Below are 24,232 nucleotides of genomic sequence, written 5' to 3'. Positions count from 1 at the left end.
CCGAAGAATTGATGCTTTTGAATTATGGTGCTGGAGGAGATTCTTGAGAGTCCCATGGACTGCAAGAATATCAAACCTCTCCATTCTTAAGGAAATCAGCCCTGAGTGCTCACTGGAAGGACAGATCCTGAAGCTGAGACTCCAATACTTTGGCTACCTCATGAGATGAGAAGACTCCCTGGAAAAGACCCTCATGTTGGGAAAGATGGAGGGCACAAGGAGAAGGGGACCACAGAGGATGAGATGGTTGGATAGTGTTCCCGAAGCTACCAGCATGAGTTTGACCAAACTACGGGAGGCAGTGGAAGACAGGAGTGCCTGGCGTGCTCTGGTCCATGAGGTCACAAAGAGTCAAACACAACTAAATGACTAAACAACAACATCATATCAATTCCCCATGAGAACTTCTTTACTGGATTTAGTGAATACATCTAGTTTCTCCTAATATTACAATCCTATGCAGAAGTTTCATTGAGTCCAATAGGACTTGCTCCCAGGTAAGTGCATATAGGATCACAGCCTCAGTCTTAGCTGCAATCCTGCATGTATGCCACATTGACATCATTATGAATTACTTCTGAGTAGACATGCATAGGATTACTTTGTTAGCCTCCCACTGATGTGAATCCAACCACTGCTTAGACACCCCAATATTTCCAGTACCAAAAATCGGAATGCAACAGCAAATGAGATATTTTGTGAGAGGTTAGTTTCTTCTCAAATGCTATTGTGAGTCACTATCTAATACCATGAAACAAGCACTTTATTACCATATGGCATGTGCACTGTGCTATAGAGTTATATCAGTTCTCCACAAGTCTCCAGAATGACTCACCCTGCAGTCCTGATAAGAGCTTGTTCTGGGCTGACACAGCAGAAAGGCAGAGCCGTCTGACAAATGAGCTCGGTGCAAGGTAAATCCAGATACATGATGGCTACAGAAATATTACATCAATTAAAATTCTTCCCACTTCATTGCTGTTTTCCCAGGTGGGGAACCTGCAGATCAGGTTCTTAATACAGCTATGTAGCTCTTAGAAGAAAACATTATCCCTGATGTTTGTTTCATTACTAGGATAACATCAAAGGTAATGTGTTCTTCTATACGTAGGAGCTATAAGTGTGTGTTCTACACCTGGAAGAGCAAGGCAGAGGAATGCAGATGTTTAATCCAAGTGAATACTTGTGAAATTTAGGCGGCAATCCTCAATCCACTTACCTAGGAGTCTGGGAATAAGCTCTTCTGAATTTAGTGGGACTTACTTCTGAGTAGACATGTAGGGCTGCACTGTTAGGCATAAAAAGCACATGGTGAACCATTTTGTCTTGCATTTATTAGCTTCCTAGTGATTAAAAAACAAACAAAGCTTATAAAATAAACTGCATTTTTAAATACATTTTGATAATTCCAGATTTTTCTTAATATATATTTATTCAGAAACATTAAATCAGACCCAGGTGATACATTAGACTGTGTTTTAATATATGATTGCCTTTAAACAAGAATTATGCATAAGGACAAGTATACCAGTCTGGAAGGCTCCTGTGGTTTAAAAGAATATATAAAGCCCAGTATGAAGGAAATGAAGTTCTTTGTCTTTCCCTATATGCAAGGAACACAATGTAAAGCCCATTCATTGAATTGGCTATCTATTTCCTTGTAAGATGGGATTCTCCACAGAACCCAAGGAGGGTCTTCTGCCCATGGCACCGGACACACGATATATATGAAGTTCTATGGGCACTTGGGAGTTGCTTGCAGACAGCCTTCTGCTCTTCCAAAGAAATATGCTGAAGGTTTGTAAATAAATAAATAAAAATAAACAAAAGCAACAAAGGAGCAAAACCCAGAAAAAGTTGGTTGTGTTTAATTCCAATGGAAATAAACTGAATGTACTTATAAAGAGTTTGAAGTGCATGGATTTTAAGGGGCTAACATTGCAATCCTATACACGTTTTCTTAGAAGTCCCACTGAGGTCAAAGGGAATTATTCCCAAGTAAGTGTGTGTGGGATAATACACATTTTCTCTGGGTTGTGCCCAATGTCCCATTCATTTCCCATCTTTGAATACTGATTCAGTTTTGAATTAAAAATAAAGTTTTTAAAAGCACAAGAACCTAAATCAGCAGCTTCAAGCTTGTTTAACTCTGGGTTGGATTAAGGAGAGAGTATGCTTCTGAAAGACTCATTCATAGATTTCATTTGGTCATTTAGCACGTCACAGTATTCACTCGAAACGTGGTGTAGGTTTGTGCTTCGAGGAGTTTTAAAGCACATCTTTGAACAGGTGTGTCAATAGAAAGGCTTCCTGGGACCCCTGAACTTCAAGGGACATCTAATAACCATCTGGAGATGATGACACACACAACAGTACAGGAAGTCCTTCAGGGAGTGTCCTTTGGGAAGGACTTGCGCTTAAGACTACTTCAATGGCCACAGCATTATTTTGTTACGTGTGTTCAAGGCACTGCATAAATATCAAGTGGCACTACCTAATGCACTTAAAACCCTATTTCTCAGCTGAGGACTATTGCAACGGTATACATCTATCGCTATGTGCTGATTATACTTGGATTTGCTTTTTCTGACGTAGTGCGGTACTGGCGACACAGCTGATGCTGAGAAGGTGGAAGTGCTGCAGACTGGAAGATTCCCTGAGAAGAAACCAGGGCCTTTTACTTCTTCTCATGCTTCTTGGTTAGTTGCCCTCTCTCCAGCTGCAGGCTCCCACTGCCATGCCTCGCCTTCTCCTTTTGCTGGCTCTCCTGGGAGAGCTGCTGGACAGCCTGCTGAATGACTGTGTGGACAATCTGCTTGCTCACGTTCTGCAGCTTTGCCTCTTCTTGTTCATTTCCACATTTATCTCCTGACCAGGAAAGAAGAGAATATGAGTTTAATTCATATTATGTGTTACTTTTACTGTTGTTAGCCTCTCTGAACCCGGCTTTGGCTGGGGAGTGCGGGATAGAAATAAAATATTGCTAATAATAATAATAATAATATATGCATACATATATACAACCTAAAACTGAGCCACGCTATATTTCAAAACAAGATTCCTTTCTCCAAGAGAGTGGTCTGTTATATAGCCATGCCTGTGACACATCTGCCCCCTTGCTAAAGCAAGTCCAGAGTTGTTTGGCTGTGCATCGCAATCTGTACTCATGAACAAGCTCCCATAGCACAAACCCTTTGCCATTATTTTAATTAGTGGTGGCTGCTGTCCACTGAGACTCATATGGTGGAAGCCAGGGAGGACAACAGTAGGTGGAGCCAGAGCCAACAGCAGGTCCTCCTCGCTAGTTCTACAAGGACAACACTGAGACTATGGAGGAGGAAGCTGACAGCTAGGGCCAACCAATGGACTGGTTGTTATAAGTAAGACAGCAAATAGGTATAGGCTGCCTGAGGGTGGGCCAAGGTTGGTGAGGCAGTGCTCCATTTGTTGTAATAGACCAGCCTACATTGATTTTAATTGGAAATTTAATTTTCTTAAATTTCCTAGATTGTACCCATATTTCTTGAGATTTCTCATCCTGGCAAGTGGCAGTGTCTGCTTTCTAACTTCACAGATAATGTTAGTTACAGATAGGTAGCCGTGTTGGTCATCACAGCTATCTGCCAATCACCCATTCCCACCACCCTTCTGAGTAATACCCCTCCCCACCTTCTCACTATATAGAAGGATCTGACAACTTCTGTTTCAGTGTATCTGAAGAAGTGTGCATGCACACGAAAGCTCATATCAAGAACTAACTTAGTTGGTCTTTAAGGTGCTACTGGAAGGAAAAAATTTTTTTTGTTTTCACAGATAATATAACAAATAACGAAGGCTATTTAAAAATGACACTCATCTTATGAAAGGGAACAAACATTTGGGAATTACTAAATATCCTTCCTGCAAGAGCAAGCTGAAAGAGAATCATTACATTAAGCAAACATTGGCCTGTGAGTGTGGAGAGCCTGTTCCTTCTGACACAATACTCACAAATGGCACATTTATTATCAACTTATCAGCCACTGGAAATAGTGTTGTTGTCTTTATTGTAATTATAATCTCTGGCTGCTGTTCTCCAGCCTCATGTGTTTGCCTCAAAAACAGGCTGTGAATAATGATGTGGACCATCTGTGCTCTTAGATAAAGGGTAATTAGAAGAGGTGTAGTGACTCTGGAGGGTGCTGCTGGCAGCAAAGGATAGTTGGGTTAAATAAAGTTGTCCCAGGTAAAAATGTCTACCAATGTGTCTTGGAAATAATCAGCACACTGGGCAATTAAAAAAACAAACACATTTTAACTTGTCAGAAACTGATCTCTTTTTGTTGGTGTTTCACTTTAGTCCCAATACGTTATTTGGAAGTAAGTCCCATTCATTTAAATAGAATTCCCTTATGGATCTCATTCTTTGAATTCTTGTAGCACATGCAGCAATTGTGGCCTAGGCTGCAGTCTTTTTAAAAAATAATAAATGTCTGAGGAAAATCCAAAAAGTTGAAAAAATGACTTGTGGTTGTGGCACTGGTTTTTGTTTGCACAACGTGTCATTTTATACATAGATGACTGGGGCTGAGGGATCAAATATATCTATATCTATACTAATAATAAATTATTTCACTAAATGATTTCTCATGCAAAACGCTGTGTAAGCTTGTACCTTTGTAGGGCATGAGTGCTAATTACTTACCTGAAATGGGTTATTATATAACATATATCACAGTGGTTTTCAAGAAATCAATGTGACTTACACCAAGACTAACTTGCCCCATTGATTTCAGTTCAAGCTTTTGGAGTTCTCTTTCGGAGCTGTGCGGCAATATCCAGATTAAGTAAAATGAACTTATTTTACTTAATCTGGATATTGCCGCACAGCTCCGAAAGAGAATAGATATTACCTGGTTGAAGCTTATAGGCCTAAATCTGCTCTACATGTTAATGAATTTTAATGAGTTATTAATATTTCTTTTTAATGTTTTACTATTTTGTTATAAAGTTTATTTGTTTGTCGTACATTACCCAAAGCTCCTTTTAAGGAAGGGCAATTTATAAAAATCTTAAGTACCCGAGTAAACAAATCAGAATTTATTTCAATGAATAGTGATCCTCCTGCCAAAGAAATCTTCACCCAGAGAGCAAGAATAAATCTTCAATCCTAAACACACTTACTTGAGAGTAAGTCCCATTGAATTCAGTCACATTTACACCTGAGTAACCACGTTGTTGAAAACATAGGAGTTTATTGGTTAAAACAGACCTTTTAATAATCCTGTTTGCAATTATCTTATTGTTCCTTAAACTACATTCTTCAAAATCGATTTCACACCCTAATGGGCTTAACTCCAGAATTAGTGACTTGAGGACTGTGGACAGAGGGAAGAGAACATAGGAATTCAGACTGGACCATAACAGCACAATTTTATGCATATCTACTCAGAAGTAAGTCTCGTTGTGTTTAATGAGACTTACACCTAGAAGAGTGTGTATAGGATTTCAAGCTGTGAGCTGTAGTGGTTAGAATACCAGGCTGGGAAAGAGCTGAGTCAAATCCCCATGCAGCCATGAAGTTCCTTGAGGACCTTGGGACCAGTAATTAAAAGACCCTGATGTTGGGAAAGATTGAGGGCACAAGGAGAAGGGGAAGACAGAGGACGAGATGGTTGGACAGTGTTCTCGAAGCTACCAGCATGAGTTTGACCAAACTGCGGGAGGCAGTGGAAGACAGAAGTGCCTGGCATGCTCTGGTCTATGGGGTCATGAAGAGTTGGACATGACTAAACGAGCAAGCGACTAAACAACAACAACATTTCTGTGAAGAGAAAATGGGGGGTTCTCTAACAGTGCAATCCTAATTATGTCTACTCAAAAGTAAGTCCGCAGTGTTCAGCTGAGATTTCTCCCAAGTAAATGGAGTTAGGACTGCAGCCCAAGAATGCTACTTTGAGCTGCTTGGAAGGAATCATAGAGTTGGAAGGGAACCCAACGGTCATCTAGTCCAACCCCTGCAATGCGGGAATATCAGCTAAAGCATCATGACAGATGGCCATCCAACCTCTGCTTGAAAATCTCCAAGGAAGGAGAGTCCACACCTTTCGTGGGAGTATGTTGCACTGCTAAACAGCTCTTACTGTCAGAAAGGTTTTCCGAATGTTTATTCAGAATCTCCTTTCTTGCAACTTGAAGCCATTGAGTTGAGTCCTACCCTCCAGAGCAGGAAAAAACAAGCCTGCTTCCTCCTCCATGTGACAGCCCTTAAAATATTTGAACATGGCTATCATATCTCCTCTTTTCCAGGCTAAACATACCCAGCTCCTTCAAACGCTCCTCATGAGGCTTAGCTGCCAGACTCTTGATCATCTTGGTTGTCCTCTTCTGCACATGTTCCAGCTTGTCAACATTCATCTTAAATTGTGGCAGAATTGGGCACAGTATTCCAAGTGTGGTCTGACTAAGGCAGAATAGAGTGGTACTATTACTTCCCTTGATCTGGACACTATACTTCTGTTGATGCAGCCTAGGATAGAATTAGGGTTTTTTTGATGCTGTATCACACTGTTGACTCATGTTAAGCTTGTGATCCACCAAGACCCCATGATCCTTTTCACATGTACTGCTAGTAAGCCAGGTGTCCCCCATCCTATATTTGTGCATCTGGTTCTTCCTGCCTAAGTGCAGAAATGGGAGATAATGCAGTAAATAAATAAATGAGAATAAATAACAATATCTGCTTGGGGATTATTATTTTTTAAGGTGAATTTAGAACCAGCTTTTGCTACAGATAATTTTTCTCCTCTCTCTAAATAACTAAACATACAAACAAACAAACATGATTTGGAGAAACTTTCAAACTAGGGAGAGAATTCCTTATGTCTAACCACCATGTGACCTTATGATTCAGAGAGAGGGAGAGAAAGACATCTATAAGGACAAACCGCTAGTAAACACTTTTTTACACACAGGCACAGTCCTGTTTTCCTGCTGAAGAACAGTCGTTCCATTTATCAGCCTCCCACTAACTCAAACCCCTCCCGTATGCTTCCCCGCAGTTTTCTTTGGCCCAGAGCTGTTGGGATGAAGAAGAAGAACTTTATTTCATCTGGTCCCAAACAAAACTGACTCCACAATAGCTCCGTATGGTCCTCTGCGGCGTTTCTGCCCGCATGCCTGTCGGGACAGCATATCAACAGTCCCGATCTGCATTTGGGTGGAGGTGCGCGCGTGTGTATGTGTGCAGGCACGCATGCAGGCATGTACGTACGTATGTTTGGGGAAGAGCTCCGCCCCTGCTTCTCAAGGAGAGCAGAAAAGGCCCACCGTGCAACGATCTAAGGGAGTGAATGAGTGTGTGTGTGTGTGTGTGTGTGTGTGTGTGTGAGAGAGAGAGAGAGAGAGAGAGAGAGAGAGAGAGAGAGAGAGAGAGAGAGAGATGAAGTAAATACGTTACCTGGAGCAAACACCATGGTCTCTTCCTGCCAAGGGAACAGTATACTGAGAGGACGTGGATAGAAGGGGGGAAAGGCGGGAGCCGGTCGAGCGAGAAGCACCAGAGCGTGCGCTGCGCAAGGACTCCCAGGAGAAGTAGCACCTTGGACAGCTCCCAGAGTAGGACAGCGGAGTCAACGGCGCGGTGCTTCCTCGGCGATTACCTCCACAATGCACCGCTCTGGAAAGGAGGAGGAAGAAGAGGAGGAGAGGGGAGGGGGAAAGAGAGACCGGGACTCAGCTCATATCTCATTCCTTCGTCTGCTGTACGCACAGCAATGCTGGACTCTGCAGCAGCAGCAGGGGAGGGGGAAAGGGAAGAGCAGAGGCTCTCGGCAGGAGGATAAACTAATTGCTCCTAATTAACTCTTCTTGTCAACCTCAGCGCTGGATGCAGCAAGCCTGACATTTACGGGGTATTTTGCAAGGGTAAGCTTAAAAGCCCCTTGTTAAGCAGGCTCTGTGGAGTTTTCGGGACGTTGCAGCTTAGCATCTCATGCAGGTCCACCACCGCAAAAAATAAAATAAAATATCGTAATTAGCTGTAGATCTTTCCTGGGTCCGTCCACTGTAGGCAGCTTCAAGAGAACAGAAAACAGCCGCTTGACACTGGAGCTGGGGGGTGGGGGGTGGGAATACGATGCAGAATATATTTTCGCTGGTATCTTTTTATCCCAGTGTAGTCTTAGTATTGCTTAGTATTGATCACGACTTAACAGAAGCAAGAGTGACTTCTGAAAACGCCTCATCACTTGAGCTGGTTATTGCATATGCCACTTTCAGCATACAGGAAAAACAAATATACTGTTATGGGCTTGGGGGTGCCAGACCCCTCTAAATTCCTGGATTCAATATAAGCTAATCAAGCCAGGCTAGCCTCCTGGGTTCTGCCTGGGTGATGAGCCATTGAGAGCAAAGGAGAGGGGACTCTGTGCCAGATGACATATGGGTGGGGGGCATCCTCCAGCTCTTAGACAAAGCCTGAGTCTTGAGGGCACAGTTTGCTGTGTTGTGATGTAGAGGAAAAAGCTGCAGGCAGGGAGAGCGAGCAAGCGAGTGCCATGGTTGATTTCTGCTTAACACACAGTGTTGCATGCAACCCCAATCTTCAAGCAGTGCAACATTCCAGGAGTTCTGGGTACTCACTCAAGATAAGGCACTTACACAGCGGAGACTGTGGTGTCTTTATGATATGTGGTTAATTTACACATATATACAACCTGAACCTATGATGAAAGGGTTCACAGGATTAACACCCCAAGAAGGTTCTGCTTCTCCCATAGTCATAGCCTTGGATTCAAGTAGAAATAAGCCAAGGCTCTTTCTGCTTTTCCAGCCTGAATGAAGCTGGTGTGGCACTGGTGGTCCACAGACCAGTTTGGCATCTTCTAGTTTTGGCGTCTAACTGTTCACCTTCATCATGATCTTCACCTTCATTCTCACCATTCCCACCCATGAGGCAAGATGATGTGAGACTGGCTGAGGCAGCAAGATCCACAAGGACAGCAGAGCCTGCTGTCAATCTTTCTCTCCCCACTCCCACCCCAGGCTGTTCTTGGTGTAGATCTTCCCTCATCCTTTCTTCCCTGGTGGGGGGGGGGGCTTTGGGGAGTGCACCTCAAGTGCCAAAATGGGCCATCCCTGCTCACCATTGTGCCTAAACTATTGGGCCCCTGAGTTCTCCTTCAACACTTCTTGGCCCTCAAAATGCAGCTTTTGGCAAGCATATCCCGTTGTATAATTTCTGATTATGATGCCCGATTTGCTGTGATGCAAAAAATAAAACAAAGTTTATGTGGGTTGTTCCAAATATTCTGAAAGGAAAGGCTTCATTTGTTTGTTAAAGTCACAGCCTCTTTCCTGAAGGACAAAAATCGCAAAGTAAGAAGGCCAAGGGGTTCAATATACTGTTTATTTATAGAAATGATATTTATTTTCAGAACTAATAGGTGTTCTAAGTTGTGTTCATGCTAGGATTTCTGGTACCAGATCAATGTTCACTAAAATAGACTGTTATGAATGACATCTAACATTAGGTTATGGCAAAGTTGAATACTTTTATAAATATATATAAACAGATCCAATGTCATCCAATGACTGCAATAAATAATTGAAGCTGGTCCAATGACCAGCAAGGAAACTACCATATTTTGTCCCATCCCAATGATTCAGGGTAACATTCAAGATACACCAGTGTGGTGTAGTGGTTAAGAGCGGTAGACTCCTAATCTGGGGAACCGGGTTCACGTCTCCGCTCCTCCACATGCAGCTGCTGGGTGACCTTGGGCCAGTCACACTTCTTTGAAGTCTCTCAGCCCCACTCACCTCACAGAGTGTTTGTTGTGGGGGAGGAAGGGAAAGGAGAATGTTAGCCACTTTGAGACTCCTGAAGGGGAGTGATAAAGCGGGATATCAAATCCAAACTCTTCCTCTTCTTCTTCTAAAATCTAATAAATTAAAATAATGCCACCTGGACTCCCTAAATGATAGCACAAATGTCTAAGAATGTAAGACAAGCCCTATTGGCTCAGGTCAAAGGCCCATCTAGCTCATCATCGTGTTCTCAGTGGCCAATCAGATGCTTCTGAGAACAAGCAGAACATTGCAAAGCAGCACCATCCCTACTTGTGAATCTCAGCAATTGGTATCCAGAGGCATACTGCCTCCAACATTTAATCTCTTTGTCACTATCTACCTCAATTCCTATTCTTCAAAAAAATTCATCCAGACACAGGGATCTGCACTACTGCTCCCATTTTGAAGACAATTATTTCATTATTTCTCTGCAGCCTTCTTCTTCTCCTTTAGAACACTTTTGTCATCCAAAACTCCCAAACACCTCCCAGCTGGGCTTCCTGCCACAAATGTCTACAAAGCATTTTGTTGTTGTTGATCTTGATGTTTTAAACAAAGTACCCCTTGAAGCATTTTGTGTGTGAGAGCATGTATCAGTTATGGCTTACTTGTATTTCTCTTGCCAAAGTCTACAAAAGATAATGAACAAGGCATGTGTGGGTAACGAAGAGGTCACAACAGTGGCACAACTGTCATTCGACTTTCAACTGAATTTGCTTATGTGGCCAAAAATCCCAGATGTATGATCTGGTTTTTTCCATGCCATCTCAGGCTGGTTACCTTAACACTAACTTCTGCAGCCTGAGATTCAGTCCGTTTCTTTTAAAGTCACATTTCTAGCCATTAAGGGCATACAGGGTTAGAAATGGCGCTTACATCACAGAGATGAGAACACTTGCTCAAAGATCAGTCCAATCAAAATGTACTCAACTATACTAAGAATTGAATTTACTGTGTTGCAGTGTGCCACTTTACCACTTTTTATTTTTAAAAAACTTATCCTGCTCCTTTTATCATCAGTCAGGTATTTTTTTTTTTCTTACCACTTACCTCGTCAATAAATGCTTACTCAGTTTCTGAACACCAGGATAGAAAAAAACAAGGGCCAGCCTGCTTCACAAAACGTGGACATAATTGTTTCCCTGTCTTCTGTTCTTCCCCACTGTGCCTTTTCCACCTTAAACTTTTCATTTCTTTCCCAGAACATGAGCCTCTAGATCAACGAGTTTCTGGGTGTAACAATGTACGAATCTTAATAACCTATAAATCGCTACTGTGGTGGAAATATCGCCATGGTCAAATATTGAATGGTCCATGAGAAAGCAATCAAAACTGTAATAATTATAGTGTTATCAGTGGGAATGTGACATACGTCATTATCGTATTGAGGCTAAGCATTCTCAAAATCCTGAAGCTAGAATGTCCCCTGGTGTTTTGAACAAATAAATATGAATACTAGTAGATCTCACGCTTGCATTAGTGTGTTTAAAAGGAGACACGCTTTTAACAGAAATGTACATGTTGGATTGTATGTATATCATTCTTAGTCTTTCTACAAATACATGCATACAAGGGGCTGCTACCAGCTTGCCAACCCCGGTGTGATGGCCTGGGATTTGAACTCGGAGGCTGAACCTGAGGAATCCCAGCCTGCACAGGAGTCCCTGCCTCCAGAACCAGCTGAGCCGGGGCTGGGGCTTGAGCCTGAAGGGTCCTAACCTGTGCTGGATCCTCAGGTGCAGGCAGCAGCTGAGTCTGCTCTGGCTCCTGAGGTGATGGAGGACCCATTGCCTGCAGGTGCTCCACTCTCAGCCCCGTCAGGGGAAGCTGAGGTTGCCTCTGGGTCCGGTAACCCTCCCGTCATTCCTGAGCTGCAGAGGCTCAGGGCAGAGAGGTGGAGGGAACCAAGTTCCCACAGGAGGAGTGCTCGCCTCCAGGCCAGGAGAGGCGAGTCACCTGTGGACCGGGGCCGCCCTATGCCTCGGGGCAGATAAAAGCCAGCCAGCCCCAGTCCCAGGTTGCGGGAGCAACATTGTTGGTAGCCTGTTCCTGCCTGCACCCTGTTCTGCTCTCCTGCCGGAGTTCCTGACCTCACCCGACTCCTTGCCTTGGACCCCGCTTCAGCTTTGATGGACAACCTCCATACCGCACCCTCGGACTGGACTTGGACCTTGCCGCACAGTTAACCCTTGGGACCAGCACACCTGCCTAGCCATCAACACCCCTTCTCCCACACCTGGCCAACCCTTCCTCCCTTTACACATAACCAAAGACATTTTACATTTCACCCATCCCCTTGCCTTGCCTATCCCCTCACAGCTTGCTCAAACCTCCACTCCTCCTTACAGCTCACCCCAAAATACCCCATCATCCCCTTTAGGAGCATGCGAGGGACCTTAAGAGAAGGGTTGAGCAGACTGCTCTCTGAAGCAATCCCTGTTGTTCAACACTGCTCCAGTGATGTTTAAGAGAGTAGGGTGCTTCAGAAGTTTGCCAAGCACCTCCCACTCCTCTTAAAGGGCTCGCCTGTGATGCCTGCAACCTGCACTGCTTGCCTGCCTGCTGGTGTCATACTGGAGTTGCCATGAATGTCTATTGGCAGCCAGACAACTGCTGTGTGAAGAGAGCTTTACAGTTCTATTATATGGTAAGATATTATGCTATTTATTTGCATTTTGTTATATAATTATGAGGCACAGCTGGCAAATTGTTGCCGTGTACATGTCTAGTGAGTGTGTTACTTAACAATATGCATGATAGTTTCAGTACTAAAGTCATGTTAATCTGTTTATGTCACCTACAGTAATTCATTTCAAATACTAAGGCAGGTGCTCCAGTCATCATTCACTACTTGTTAAGCACATAAATTGGATCTTTATAGTCATCTCTGTCTGACTTATAAACCAAGAATCTTATAAGCGAATTGGTTTTAGGTTATATAAATTCACTGAAGTTGCATATCAGACATTCTAAAACCAATATATCAAAAAGTAAAATAAAATAAGAATGCTGTAAAATGTATAGACACATTACACCATGTATTCTAAAATATTTGTGTTTTATTTACAAGACAATTTTCAAACGGTTGGCATTTTAAATTTAACTTAAACTTGTCTATTCATTGAATGATTCACAACACTGTAACAAAGATCAATAGTTAGATGCAATTTTATTCTAATACTTAAAAATGTTAGTCTTAATTACTATTTAGAAATGCAATAGGTGATTTGACACACAATAATTTATAAATACATATTCTAATAACTAATTCTAACCCAATATTATAAACATTTTTTTGTCCAATGTTAATTAAAATTTAACCTTGATAATAGAAGTATGTTAAAAATGTGTGGGGAAATTTCTTTAAAGACTTGAACGGACTTCAGCCTTCTCTTACTGCATGGAAATCCCATCCTACAGTTCATTACAAATGCAATTGTAATCACTGAGACATCTTAAAGCATATCTGAATGGTAAGTTTGTATTTCGAATAAAACTGGTTCATTAATTCAGGGCAGGCAGGCTAAGGAAGTATTGAAATCACTTCACAAGCTTAAAATTTTCTTCTACTCAAAATGATCCCAAGATCATACATTTCCTATCAATTCCCTGAAAGCATCTCGCGCTAGACATCTCTGGAAGAGGACCTGTTCCAAAAAGCTGATGATTTTTTAAAGCGGCGTAACTGAACCTAAGCTCTGACACAAAGCTGCAAACCGAAGCACACTTCATAGCAAATAAGCCTAACTGAACATTAAGCCTAGCTGAATTTAGATTGCTTTCCAAACAGAAATGCTTAGGATTGGGATGTAAATCTCAAACACTAAATATCACAGCTAACTGTAACGCAGCCAAAGGCTACAAATCTATACACACTAGCTAGGGGGTGATCTCCACTGAATTCAGTGGATTTTCGGAGTAAACACACATAGGATTGCACTGCAAGACTAGTGGAATTCTTAGTTACTGAGCAGGGAATATGGTATGAAATCATAACAAAATGCAGCTGTGTAACTCTAAATCCCTTAAGGAATATTGATACGTGTTGTCATTATCTCTATCCTTTCCTAATCACATTCCCATCATCCCAGTTCCTCCAGGTTTCTTGAAAAGGCTGCCCAAGTAGGCCTAGTTCTTACCAAAGTGTTGGGCTATACACTTTACAGACTGCAGGTCAAGCTCAAATGAATGCTCCCCATAAGGAAAACTACAATCTTCTGGAGAAGACTAGGCTACAATCTTTCTTCTTGGTGTCTAATTTTCCACTGAAGCAATTTGTATAGAAGAGCATCACTGTGAACTGCAACCCAGTGTGAAGAGGCATAGTCTACTGAAAACTAGGTTGTAGAGTCTTTAAAGCTATCCTATAGTAAGCTTCAACCCAATTGCCTGATGTTCTGAACCATTTGCTTCAGATCTTCAAGCTATACCTAATTATCAATCATTTAAGAACAGTAAAAAACCTTGAAAGAAAGCAAGGATTTACTACAGCTGACTGTAGCAGAGCGACACTGCCTTCCTCTACTGCTTTTCTCTACTTCTTTTCTTCCCTGTAACAATATGCCTTGGCTCCTTTTAACTCTGCACTGGAATAAATCATGCTGATGGAAGAGCATGATGATGGATCTGTGCATTCTTGGACAATGGCCATGGAGACCAGAAAACCCCGGTGAAGGAACCTGAGTTTGTCAAGTGGTATTTGCACCTTTCCAACTGTAAGCAGCAGTGCAACAGCTGTTCCCTGCCATTTCCATTTTCTTAGGGCTAGGCTCCCTAACAGAATACAATTAAAGGCCTCCTAAAATAAGACAAAGACAACTGTTATTTTTGTCTTGAGCTGAAGACAGGAATAGCAAAGCAAAATGCAGGCACATAGGTAAGGCGGGCCAGGGAGGAAAAACATCTGCAAGACAGAGAGTGGTTCTAATGACCTTGGGATACACCAACTCACCAGCTGAAGAAACAAGATAATTCCCAGTGTTCATATGCCCACACAGCTACATTAAAAACTTGTAGTGACCATCACAGTGGATTAACAGACAACTGCAAAGAGCTATTATATAAAGACTAAAGTCATACCTTCATGAGTTTTGGTTAGGGGGACAACAATACATTTCTTATTTTAAAATGATTTTTTGCACTCATTGTAATTCATAATTTCAAAGTAAAAAAAAACTGTTGTAGCAGACATTATTTATTTAAACTGTTCAAATACTCATTAATAGCCCAATCTTCAGGCCGATGGAACCAAAAGACTTGGAGTGACATACTTACATGGAACAAATTTCCACTGAAATCCATGAGGCTTACTTCCACATTAACAGCTGCAATCCAGTGAATCCCTAATGGGCACACATTTTGGTTCAGCAGCTTTTCCTGTCACTTGTCACCATCCTGAATGGACAATCTCTAAGGTATTTAGAGATTCCCTTGATCACAGGAAGCATACTTATGATTGGGATGCCAAAGCAACTGAAATCAATGGAACATAAATAGTTTAAATTGAAATATTTTAGTGTAATTTCCCTGTGCATTGGAGTGTAAGGCCTTCCATTCCACATGCGTAGAGTTTACTAGACATGCAATGAAACCCAGAGTTTTAAGAGGAGTAAATACTGGCTAGAGTCTGACTCTGTTTTTTTATTTATGCCTGGACTGTTGACTAAATCAAAGCCTTCTCCCATGTTTAACGTCACTGATAGGGTAGTTCTTTGCTGCAAATTTCAAACTATATTTCTACTCTCAAAATCCCTTTAAAAATACTTTTTCCAATGGTGAGTTATCAGACCAAACATTTTTCAACTTGTGGATTCTTCTGCTTTTAACTACAAGCTATAGTTTCCAGCTGTTGTTCTGCCTCCGCAGCCATAGCTGCTGCCTGTAATTGTTCTGTTTCACTTTGGAGAGCACTGGTTGTGGTTACTTGTTTCCTTTCGCTGTGCATATTGTTTTCATGTCTCTTTAAATCAGATGCTTTGGCAAATGCTTTAGTACAAGAACCACAGACAAAAGGCTTTTCCCCTCTGTGTCTTCTTTCGTGGTCTTTCAGGTGAGACTTGTGCTTGAAAGCTTTGTCGCACATGTGGCAGGCAAATGGCCGTTCGTTACTGTGAACCCTCTCGTGCTTCTTTAGGTCTGGAGCACGAATGAAAGACTTCCCACATACTTCACAGCTATATGGCTTATAGCCTGTGTGGATCTTTAGATGCTCTTTCAAATGGGCTTGGGTGGTAAAGCCTTTAGTGCACATTTCACAAACAAAGGGTCTATCCGCAGTATGAAGTTTTTCATGTTTTCTCAATCGTGCTTCGTCTGAAAATGTTTTGCCACATGCCTGACATGCAATCTGCTCTCTGTGACCATAAAGCAAATATTCAAATTTCATGTCGCCAGCTGCTGTTGTCCATGCTGGCGTCTGTTCATCCTTGACTTCACTGATGCCATCGTTAAATGCTAGAGCTTGAGGAGTTTGAGATCCTAGTTCTTTTGTTTCGGCAGTGTCTATGGACTCTACTTCCTGACCGTAGCAGTTCACTTTTCGAACCTCTTCACTGCCCAGCTCTTTCAGAATTGCTTCCTGAACTCGCAAAGTTGCAGTTGGTGACTTGCCGTCTTCTTGACTGGGAGGGGTTCCTTCCATTGTCATATCAGATGGGCTATCATCATGATCTCCAATTTCTTCAACCTCATCGTCTTGGTTATCATTAGATTCACCCATTGATCTGTTTATTTTAAGACAGTACTTATTTTTTGATTGCGAATTGTCTTCCGGACTAGAAACATCACGTTTCTGAGAACAGAGTTTGTCCAAAAATCTAATCCCAAGAATCTGACCAGACGACATCATTAAATTAACGTCTTCTTTTTTAACTGAAATCTTGGCTGTGTACATATAATTTAGCACTTCCTCAAATATATCTGACCGAAGGAAATCAATCTCTATTACTGATGAGCTGTCAACTTCCAGTTTTTTGAAAAGCTTTTTAAAATAGGTACTACAAGCGGCAAGCACACACCTGTGGGCCCTGAATTTCACGTCTTCAACAACAATAGCGATGTCACAAAATTCTCCTTCCAATCGCTGCTCATTTAATGTTTTCAGAAATACAGTTTTGTGATCGTCGTCATTATATTTAATGGTTTCAGACATACTGAGGAAAAACTCCTGCAGAAAAATTATGAAAAGATTTATTTGTAAGCTACTCTGACAAAACAAAAGACATTTTGAGAAATGTAGTATTAGATCTGAACTTTATAACTCAGATTTGCTCAACAACATTTCAAGCAATTAATAACCTCTAAAAATCTCAATACAGTGGTACCTCGGGTTACATACGCTTCAGGTTACAGACTCCGCTAACCTAGAAACAAAGAACAGAAATCGTGCTCCAGCGGCATGCTAGCAGCAGGAGGCCCCATTAGCTAAAGTGGTGCTTCAGGTTAAGAACAGCTTCAGGTTAAGAACGGACCCCCAGAACGAATGAAGTACTTAACCTGAGGTACCACTGTAGACACAAAGTTGATCTACCTATTATTGTGTAAGCATCACAGGAAAACAACAACAACAGTGCCATTCTTCTCTAAGAAAGTGGGCAAGTGAACTGTGGACCACAGTCATAAATACTTTAGGATTTCCGGCTTGCCTGCAAGTTGTCCACTGGTCTAGATTGAACATCATCTGGGATAATGTAAGGTTGCATCCCAACACATTGCTCAGCAGTGCGGCCAAACATATAAATCCTTCCTTCCAACTATGTTCGGAAGGCAGCAACAACAAATCTGAGTTTGAAGGGCAAGAGCTGAAGCAGGAGGAGTAGAAAGTGCTGAGAACGGGAGAGGAAGACAAACGGTATGAAGTGAGGGAGAGGAGAGGCAAAGAGGAAATGGCCCTCTTCCCAAATGGTCCTCTTCGCAAATATGCCCCATCATTTCACTGGCAAACTTGTACAGTCATACCTTGGAAGTCGAACGGAATCCGTTCTGGAAGTCCAATCGACTTCCAAAGTGTTCGACTTCCAAAGTGTGCTTCTGATTGGCTGCAGGAAGCTCCTGCAGCCAAACGGTGCCCCGTTAAACATTCGGCTTCCAAAATAACATTCAAAAACCGGAAAAGTCATTTCCGGGTTTCGATTATTCAGGGACCAAAATGTTCGAGAACTAGGTTGCTCGAAAACCAAGGTAAGACTGTATAGGCAATTACCTAATGGCTAAAATAATTTACTGAAGCAGAAAATTAAGGAAATGCAAAAAAGAAATATTAAGACTGTACCATGAACAATGAAGGATTTTTTTCTTAATATCTGAACAAAATGTTGACGGTAGGTTAACCTTTATCCTGAGGACCCTGAACCTGAAAGAGAAAACGATGAGGTATCTTTTAAAAGAGTATTATTTTTCTATTATCCCATTTTTCCTTTAAAGAGTTCAGAATGGTCTACCAGGTTGTCCCTTTTATGATGAGTTAGAGGAGGCTGAGAGGACTGGTGAGCTTCATTGGTGAGTAGGGATTTGAACCCAGATCTGACTCTGTAATTTACACCACACTGGCTTCCATGTCTTTATTGCTAGTATAGTATTTCTACATTAAAATCAACACAACTTATTTCTGAAAGCAGAATCTTTGCATACTTGCAAGGACAAAATGCACAACAGATCCTATAGTTCCATATAATCCTACTCTCTCACAATTTAGGCCACAATTTCCAAGATAGGCCATTCTCCCTGCTGAGGTTCTGATATCAGAGATCAGGCATGTTCAGGGTAGTATAGTTGTAGACTAGGCCCTTCTATGCCTTTAACGTGAACATCAGCAACTACTCACCTATAGGCCTGCAGGATATTTATAAAAACACTAGTAACTTGTATGGTGGAGACTTGGGGAAGAGCAGGAACTGCACACATACGTGTACGTGTGTGTGTGTGTGTTTGTGTGTAGAGAACAGGAATGTGGCTCATGTACATATGATTCAAAGTGGGGGGAGTTTCAAATTGTTCCAGCTATGGATAACTTTTATTAAGCAAATTATTTTTGCAAGTATATGAAATATTCCACTGTAAAATCTGGTACAGCAGCAACTGTATGGAATTTTGATTTTGTTGTTTATCCTTTGACTTTATTTTTAAGCAGTAAGAAGACCAAGAAATGAAGGGAAATATACAGATGTTTTTATCTCTTAAAGCATAAATCGTTGCCTCTCGGGTTTCTGGTTTTTATTTTCATTTGTTCCACTTTTTCTGTTTCACAAAATCCAAGCAAGTTATTCATTTGTATCCGACTCTGGTTGCTCACAGTCATTAGCAAAGGTGTTATGTCTGATGTGTGTCTTGCCTAATACATGTCCTGTACGCTTGCTGGCTTTTATTTCCCTTCCAAATGCAGGTGATGTTTTGCTCAGGCTTCCTCAACCTCAGCTCTTCAGATGTTTTTGGCCTACAACTCCCATGATCCTTATCAGGATCAGGCATGTTCAGGGTAGTATAGTGGTCAGGAATGATGGGAACTGTAGTCTCAAAACATCTGGAGGGCTGAGGTTGAGGAAGCCTGGTTTAGCTTCACAAAAGCAAGTAGTTTAGACTTGTGTGTGAAAAAAGTCTTGTCATGGGCCATGCCAAGAAGGTGGCACCACCTGCCATTGTCAAGCCCACAATGGTTGATATTGCAGGAGGTGCTTCTTTAAATACTTTGGTCCAAAGCCATTTAAGGCTTTGTGCACTAGTACTAGCACCTTTAATTATTACTATTAACAGACAACCCTAGGAGAGGATAAGCAGGGGATGGGTTGCTCCCCACTAACAGAATGTCCACCCTGATGAGATGCATCTGCTTCCTTCATTATTAACATTCAGCGTGCCTTCAAAAACATTCTTGTTCTCCTGATGACTGAACTGTTACTGGAAACTCTCGAGTTTCTGAGTGTTACATTTTCATATACTTTTCATTTTAGGGAATTCAGACAACACCTCTATCTGTTCAGCCCACATGAGACAGGGTTCTTGGGCAGATGGCTTGGCATATCCATGTGACAAATCAGAGCAGGAGGCAGGACTAGTACAGGTGGCTCTGCAACCCACCCATCAAATTTCTTGAATATATTGGGAGAGGAACCATCTGAGCGTAACTATTGTTAAGCTTGCTAGATTTAAGAAATACAGCATGACATTTTTTATACAAAAAAACCTGCATGTGGGAATCCTGTTGCAATCAATTAAGATTTTCCCCACGTAAACAGATTTCAGTTTTGTTTATTTACTGAAATGCCTACTCCTACCCTTCAGTAGCCACTCAGCCTTCTCAGAGTAAGCAAATATATTCAATCTAATGGAACTAAAGCAAGACTAATAAAGCAATCCCATAACTGTCTGCTTGCATCCAGTTCAGTAGCTTCGTCTGAAGGTGATCTTAAACTCCTATATCTAGGGATATAGGAGTTTAAGATCACCTTCTAGGGACCTTGGACAAACTACTTTTTGATGTACTAAGTATTTTTGTTATCAAAGATACCACTTTAAATTTACTCACATAACTTTTTAAATAAAATGTGATGACGTACACTTTTTGTGCTTTTAAAGGAAACTAAAATTGAGATAAACCCTAACTGCAGCAATGTTTATTTAAAGAACATGGTTTCCTACCATTGCAATAAGCACCATAGACTAGTTTCGTGAATACATCCTCAAACAATCCCCCACCCCACCCGCGCGCCCTAAATCAGATTTGAATTAAAGAGGGCGAAAGCATAATAAACACTCTTACTCGGAAATCAACACCGCGACAACCATTATGAGTCAGTCCCGATTCCTATTTGTTTCGTACTGAACCGATGGCGATTTTTTCCTCTATAGGCGAGCAAGAGCGTGCATTCGCGGCGTGCACGTACTGGAACACAACTCCTCCTCCGGCAAGCAAGCGAGCAGCGCGCGAGTAACCATGGAGCAGACGTGCACGGTGCATACTCGGTGCATGCGTGCTAGTGCCCGTTCGGGGACGATGCCTGTGCCCCCGCTAAGACGGGGCTGCAGCGGAGTGGAGCGCACCCTCGCCTCACACGCGCGGCTCCCCCGTCCTATTCCGCCCGCCACCGAAGAGGCGGAGCCCAGCAAGGCCCGCGCGCAAGGCGCTGCTGGCTCCGCAGCCACCGCTCGCGCTCGCGCTCCCTCGCCGAATGGGGGGCGGCGGAGGACGGAAGGAAGGAAGGCGGGGTGGGGGCGCTGCGGCAATCTCGGGCGCCGAAAGCAACCGCTTCCCACCGGAGAGCGCCCTCGGGCGCGGCCGAGAAGGCGGCCCTTTCCTGTCGGGACTGCCCCGAGTGGCGCGAGGCAGCCTAGCAGGCCCGAGCCGGGCGGCGCGCGCGGGAGCAGCTGCTGCAAAAGGGCGGCGCGCGGCGGAGCCTCCCCAGTGCACCTCCCCTCCCCCTCCTCCCGCTCGCCCGGTTCCGCCAGCCTAGGCTCGAGTGCGCGCGCAGATGCCCCTCGCGCTTACCTGCCACGCTCGGCGAAGGGACAGAATATGGGGAGGGGAGGGGAGGAGGGGGGTGGCCGCGGCCGCAGCAGCGCTCCGCTCCGAGTAAAGGGATATTTTTGGGGGGATTGGGGGGGGGATGGGATGTAAGGGGAAATGGCGCGCGTCTCTGACCGTTACCGCCGCTTCCTGCACGAGCATTCAGTGCGCGCGCGCGGCGGCCAGAGGAGGCGCGCCGGAGGCGGGAACGTGCATGCGCGGTGCGAGCAGGGCGCGCCCCCCGCAGGGAGAGAGCGAGAGAGAGGAGGGGGCGGGTGCTCCGATGAGGAGGGAGGCCGCTCATTCGCGCAGGTGGCCTGGAGGGGGCAGAACGGGGAGCCCGACCAGCCATTCTGAGGCGGCCTCGGCGGGCTCACGCACACAGGAGGGCCGACGCCGCGCGTCGCCATGGACGGGGCCGCGCCGAGAGTTGAAGCGGCCTCGGGAACCATATTAAAGTGCGTGCGCGCGTGCGCGTCTCTCGCTCTCATTCTCTCCAGAGAGAAGCGTCTTGTCTGCCTGGGCGTGTGAGCGCGCGCGCGCCATTGCTCGCCGGTGTGATGTCAGAGCGAGCGGTTACGTGGGAGGGCGGCAGTGCCCGCTTTTCCCTTCGCTGAGGGAAGCGTAACAAAGCCGCGGGCTGAAAGCCCCGAGTCTCTCGCGGCTACTGCAGTCGAAATCCTCCCCAACACAAATCCACGGCTGTGCTATCCGGCTCTTTGTGTCTCCCCGCTTCGCCTGCATCTGCCGTTAAATCTGAGGGGGCAGAGCGGGCCGCGCGCACTTCGCGCCCCTTCGCGGAGGTTTGGGCTCCTCAGACTTGTCTCCTTTTTTTCCCGGTGAATATGCTCGTTTTTCTCCCGCTCCCCAAGAGAAAGAGAGCCTTGTATGTATGTGTTCGTGCGCTGCGAATACAGTATTAAAAAGATAAAAAGCACGAGTTTCCTGGTTGGGAGGACCTAACTAGACTTACTGAAAATAGTAAGTGTGGTAGTGTGGTATTCCAACAACAACAACAACAATTGCTTGCTGCAACCAGGTATTCAGCAGCCCTTACATGTCCTTTTTCCTTGGGTGCAAATTAGTATGTGAATGAAAGCTTTAAGGCTGCTGAGCCACTAGTGCTCGATCCAGGTTTTGTGAGGCCCTTGAGCAACAATACCTCAAATATCTGACCTTGTGCGTTCTTTCAAGATATAGTAATCCTAATCCTCCACGTCCAAAATCGTCTAGTGGTTATTTCCTCCTTCCTGGGGCTGAATCTATCCATATTTTAAGTTGGCCCCCTATTAACTGGCTAGAGTTCGGTGGCAGAGCATATACTGTGCATGCAGAAGGTCCCTGACATTTACTGGTTTTTAAATTTATGTATATTTATTAAATTTGTATACCGCCTTTTATCCAAAGACCACAGGTTGGTTCACAACATAAAAATACTAAATGAGAATACTAAATATGTAACAAACAACAAAAACAAATCAGTAACCCCCACTTCCACAAATGTGTTTAAAAACCGTAGATGGTTTATTTACCCAAAGGCCTGGTTCTAGAGAAACATTTTCAACTGGCACCTAAAGATAATGTAATGAAGGTGAGCCTCTCTGGGGAGAGCATTCCACAAGCAGTGAGCCACCTCAGAAAAGGTCCAATTGCTACGTATTTTCAAAAGCTCTTTGACCAGTGAAATTTTTTTTTGCTGTGAAATCATTTGGAAGCAAAGCCATAGACTTTCAGTTTTGCTATTTAAAGCTGAAACAGGTGAATTTTGTGAAGACCTTTCCCCAGAATAGTGATTGAGGTTTACCCTAGTGCAGAACTGGTCCTGTTTAGGGTTTGTATGAGATTGTTGTATATTAGGGGTTGTATGTTTAATCGTAGAATCATATAACTGTAGAGTTGGAAGGGACCATGATCATGCAACCCCATGCAATGCAGGTCTCTCCCTGTGTGGTGCTTGAATCCTTGACCCTGAGGTTAAGAGTATTCATGCGGTACCAACTGAGCTAAAGCTCAGTGTAGAATAGAAAGGTGGTAGAAGGACTGGCTGAGCATTCAGATTCTCATCTGGCCACACTTGCTTTAATAGGACTGTATGCTAATTTTTAGGTGGGATTTTATTTTAAAATACAGGTTTTCCCCCACTGTACTTATTTTGTTTCCTGTTGTCTCTTGAACGTAGGGCTATTGCACACATTGAGAAAGCATTACAGCTGTTTCTGTCAGATTTTTGAAGTGTAATTCATGTATCTAATATCATGAAAAACACCTTATGAATTATCAACTTGCCTTGTGTTTTGGACACAATAAAAGGTTGGAGTCCATGTTTTGTTGCTTTCTGAATGAAGTTGAAGTAGCTGGGGTCTATGTAGACTGGGTACAATTCTATGAACCCGTAATGAAACCACACAGAACACAGTGGGGCTTGTTGCAAAAAATAATAAAATGCATAAGAATAAATTATTAGAGAGCCAGGCACTGCCCCACACATTGTGAAATGCTGCCTTGAGTCTCCCGGAACCTAGTCTAACAATTATAAGCATTTCACTACATTGGCTTTCTTAAGTACATGGACCTTATTTTATTGTTTAATAATTATTATATACCGCTTCCAAAGCAGAGAACGTGCAGTATGCATGCCAAATAAAAGGCACTGGATTGTGGCCTTCTGTTTCAAGTTATGATTCTCTCACATACCCTCCAAATGTCCCGATTTTCCAGGGGCAGTCCCAGAATAATGAAAGCCATTCTGGATTTTGATTTGATCCCAGAATGTTCCTTTTTCCTCTGCTAGTGTTGCTGTTGCTGAGCTCGGGGAGTAGGATGAGCTGGCACTTGTCCCAAGTTACGACAGTGGGGGTGGCGAGGGAGCATCCAATTGCCTCTCTGTGGCTGTTACTGCTGGCC

At 43.3% G+C, this 24,232-nt stretch overlaps 2 protein-coding genes across 3 annotated transcripts in view; one reads left to right on the top strand and one right to left on the bottom strand.

Moving 5' to 3' along the window:
- The window catches only part of LOC310766424 (uncharacterized protein), a 189,227-nt gene that overhangs the window by 65,593 nt on the left and 99,402 nt on the right, over positions 1-24,232 (top strand). The gene's annotated exons all lie outside the window — the stretch shown is intronic.
- ZBTB14 (zinc finger and BTB domain containing 14) lies at positions 12,871-21,850 on the bottom strand. Of its 2 annotated transcripts, none has more exons than XM_083622633.1 (3): positions 20,585-21,850; positions 18,101-18,181; positions 12,871-16,996 (listed from the first exon to the last, which is right to left on the bottom strand). In XM_083622633.1, exons 2-3 carry the CDS (start codon positions 18,101-18,103, stop codon positions 15,653-15,655), a joined length of 1,347 nt encoding a protein of 448 aa, XP_083478759.1. In that variant the 5' UTR covers positions 18,104-18,181; positions 20,585-21,850; the 3' UTR covers positions 12,871-15,652. The 2 variants fall into 2 exon arrangements, with proteins under 2 accessions (XP_083478759.1, XP_083478760.1); XM_083622634.1 differs by having other exon boundaries at positions 21,311-21,572.

This window comes from Podarcis filfolensis (assembly GCF_964270895.1).
Source record: "Podarcis filfolensis genome assembly, chromosome: 7".
Taxonomy (NCBI): domain Eukaryota; kingdom Metazoa; phylum Chordata; class Lepidosauria; order Squamata; family Lacertidae; genus Podarcis; species Podarcis filfolensis.
Note: the sequence above shows the minus strand (reverse complement) of the source record. Positions and strands in the feature narration are given on the sequence as shown.